At 36.4% G+C, this 2,860-nt stretch overlaps 1 protein-coding gene across 1 annotated transcript; it reads right to left on the bottom strand.

Moving 5' to 3' along the window:
- Positions 1-222: 222 nt before the first annotated feature.
- LOC141685689 (uncharacterized) lies at positions 223-810 on the bottom strand. The gene has a single exon (XM_074490779.1). It carries the CDS (start codon positions 808-810, stop codon positions 223-225), a length of 588 nt encoding a protein of 195 aa, XP_074346880.1.
- Positions 811-2,860: the final 2,050 nt, after the last annotated feature.

Below are 2,860 nucleotides of genomic sequence, written 5' to 3'. Positions count from 1 at the left end.
TTAAATAAGCTGAAATAAATGACTACTTGGGCTTTAGACAAGCTTACTGGAAAAATTTCCGGAGTCTGGAGCCGTGCCAAGTGTTTTTGATGGATTTGCCTACCAAAGTCTTCAGCTTATACATTCCTGGACAGACCAATTCGACCACATAGTAGGGGCCTTCCCAATTGGGATGAATTTTTCCTTGCTTAGTAGGCATTGATGTTGCTAGCTCTCTCAACACTAGGTCACCGATGAAGAAACTATGTTTTTCACAGTCGAATCATAGTATTGGGCTGCCTGAAGTTGGTACTTGAGGTTTCTCTGATGGGATGCTTTCCTTTCTTCTTTCAAGAGGTCTATATTAGCTCTTAAGCCAACCTCATTGCTTTCAACAATAAAAACTTTAGTGTGATAAGAGTCAAGGCTTACTTCAATTGGGAGGAGAGCATCGGTTCCATAGGCTAGTCTGAAGGGTATTTCACCCGTGGAAGACCTTAGTGTTGTCCGGTAAGCCCACAAGACCCATAAAAGTTCTTCGACCCATAGACCCTTTGCTTCACCTAGCCTCTTTTTGATTTCATTGAAGATGATCTTATTTACGGCTTCAATCACCCCATTTCCTTGAGGATGACCCACAAAGCTGAATTTTCGCTGGATCCCGAAGTCATGTAAGAATGTTTTAAATTTATTTCCATTAAACTGGGTACCATTGTCAGGGACACAAATTTTAGCAATGCCAAATCTTAATATTACTTGTTCCAACATAATCTTCTTTTCCGCCTCTTCAAAAATAGTGGCCAACGGTCGAGCTTTAACCCACTTGGTCATATAGTCGATCGTAACAATGCAGTACTTCGCCTATTTAGTGTTGGTTAGCAAGATACCCATGATGTCTACTACCCACATGGAGTAGGGTATCAGGCTCAGACTGAAGCCATTTCCTCTGAGGGTTGCTTCAGAATGGTACTGAATAACTGACATTTCTTGCACTTCTTTGTGTATTGGTGTGCATCGTCTCTCAACATCGGCTAGTAGAAACCTTGACGAAGGATTTTGAAGGCCAGGGCTCTTCCATCAAGGTGCTCACTGCATATGCCTTCGTGGACCATCTTTAGAGCTAGCATTTGCTCTTCCGTGTCCATGCATCGAAGGAGAGGAGAGGAGGCCGACCTTTTGTAAAGTTTGCCATTAACAATTGTATTACTGGCCTCTTTGTTCCTAACTTTATATGCTTCTTTTTTGCTTAATGGCAATGTTCCCTTCTCCAGAAAGTCTCGAATTGGTGTCATCCATGTTACTAATTTATGGATTTCTATACACCGCTTCTTTTTGATCGAAGAGGTTTTTACTTCAGAAAGGTAGATTGAACCAATGAGGTTCTGAGTTTCAGCCGATGCCAGATAAGACAACGCATCTGCTCGACTATTATTTTCCCTTCCAGTTTGACTTAACTCAAATGACTGAATAGAAAAAGACAATCCTCGTACCTAGGTAGCATAGGCGCGAGTACTAGGATCCCTTTGTTCATACTCTCCGAAAAAGTGTTTCACTACCAGCATATAGTCAATGAACACCCTCGGGTGTTTTGCCTCTAGATTATTTGCTAGGTCCATCCCAGCTAGCAAGGCTTCATTCTCAGCCTCATGATTGGTGAGAGGGAAAGTGAACCGAATAGTTTGGCATATTTTAAAACCCTCAGGGGACAATAAGATGAGTCCCGCACCATACTTCGAACTGTTAGTGTTTGTGCCCTAGAGACAATACTATGATGTTTTAGTTTAAGACATTATGATAATTAATGTTTATGTTCTATCGATTATTCCCTTAATAATTTATTAATTCTTAATTTACTGCGATATAAATGTTAGATTAATAAATGTCCTTGGAATATGATATGTAATTCTATATCTCTAAGTACGTGACTTAGCAATGAGATTATAAGAATAGTATCAATAATCCTAAAGGTCCCTAGTCGAGTATTATTATTAAGGGACAATAATAATGCATTAAGACTGGTGTATTTGTTGACTGATGATCACATCTCATTGATCATAGGTATAGTGATACTAAAGTCAAAAACACAGGCAAATGTATATGTACATGGTGCTGGACAGACCCAATGTGAGATTCTATATGTCTGTTGTATCATAAGTAATTCTCACAGTGATAATGATGTAATGGTCCTTAGACCTGAAGTCATTATATTTCTATACGAGAATTAATATACATTGATTTCATTAAAAGTTAATCTTGACCGGGTAATGATAAAAGTGGATATTGGGTATATTATGAATCATATGAGAAATATGAATGATCTAGATGGGATTTAACCCTCCAATTTTAGGAGTGATATTATTGGCCTCTTCTGTGAGCTAGACTATGAAATGTGTGGCCACGCTCAAATGTTGATTTGATATGATAGTCTACTCATTGATCAAGAAAACTTGGATTAAACTATGATGAGGATGACACATTACATGCCTCTAGTTTAATCTATAATATTCGGTAAAGGGATTATATTATATTGTACATTATTCATGAAAGGTTTAATCAATCACCGATTCAATTATTATTTCTTGGGTAGCATTGATGTATTACTAGATGCCGCTCATTGTTTATGATTTTAAATTAGATTTAAAATATGCTGCCAACGTAATAATAACCTATAGGGTCACACACTAAGAATGCTTGAAGGATTATTTAATTTAAATTGGATTTAAATTATATTAAAGTAATTCGAATTATTTATAATATTAATTAAGTATGACTTAATTAATTAGATAAATATTGATATTCGAATTTACTAATATTAACTATAAAATTAATTTGTTAAATAATTAAGTGTGACTTAATTATTATACAAATAGGAATTTCGAAT

The sequence above is a fragment of the Apium graveolens genome, chromosome 9 (genome assembly GCF_009905375.1).
Source record: "Apium graveolens cultivar Ventura chromosome 9, ASM990537v1, whole genome shotgun sequence".
NCBI classification, from domain to species: Eukaryota; Viridiplantae; Streptophyta; class Magnoliopsida; order Apiales; family Apiaceae; genus Apium; species Apium graveolens.
Note: the sequence above shows the minus strand (reverse complement) of the source record. Positions and strands in the feature narration are given on the sequence as shown.

Excerpts from the sequence above, each read along its gene's own strand:
- LOC141685689 (XM_074490779.1), bottom strand. The coding sequence starts at position 810 with ATGACCAAGTGGGTTAAAGCTCGACCGTTGGCCACTATTTTTGAAGAG.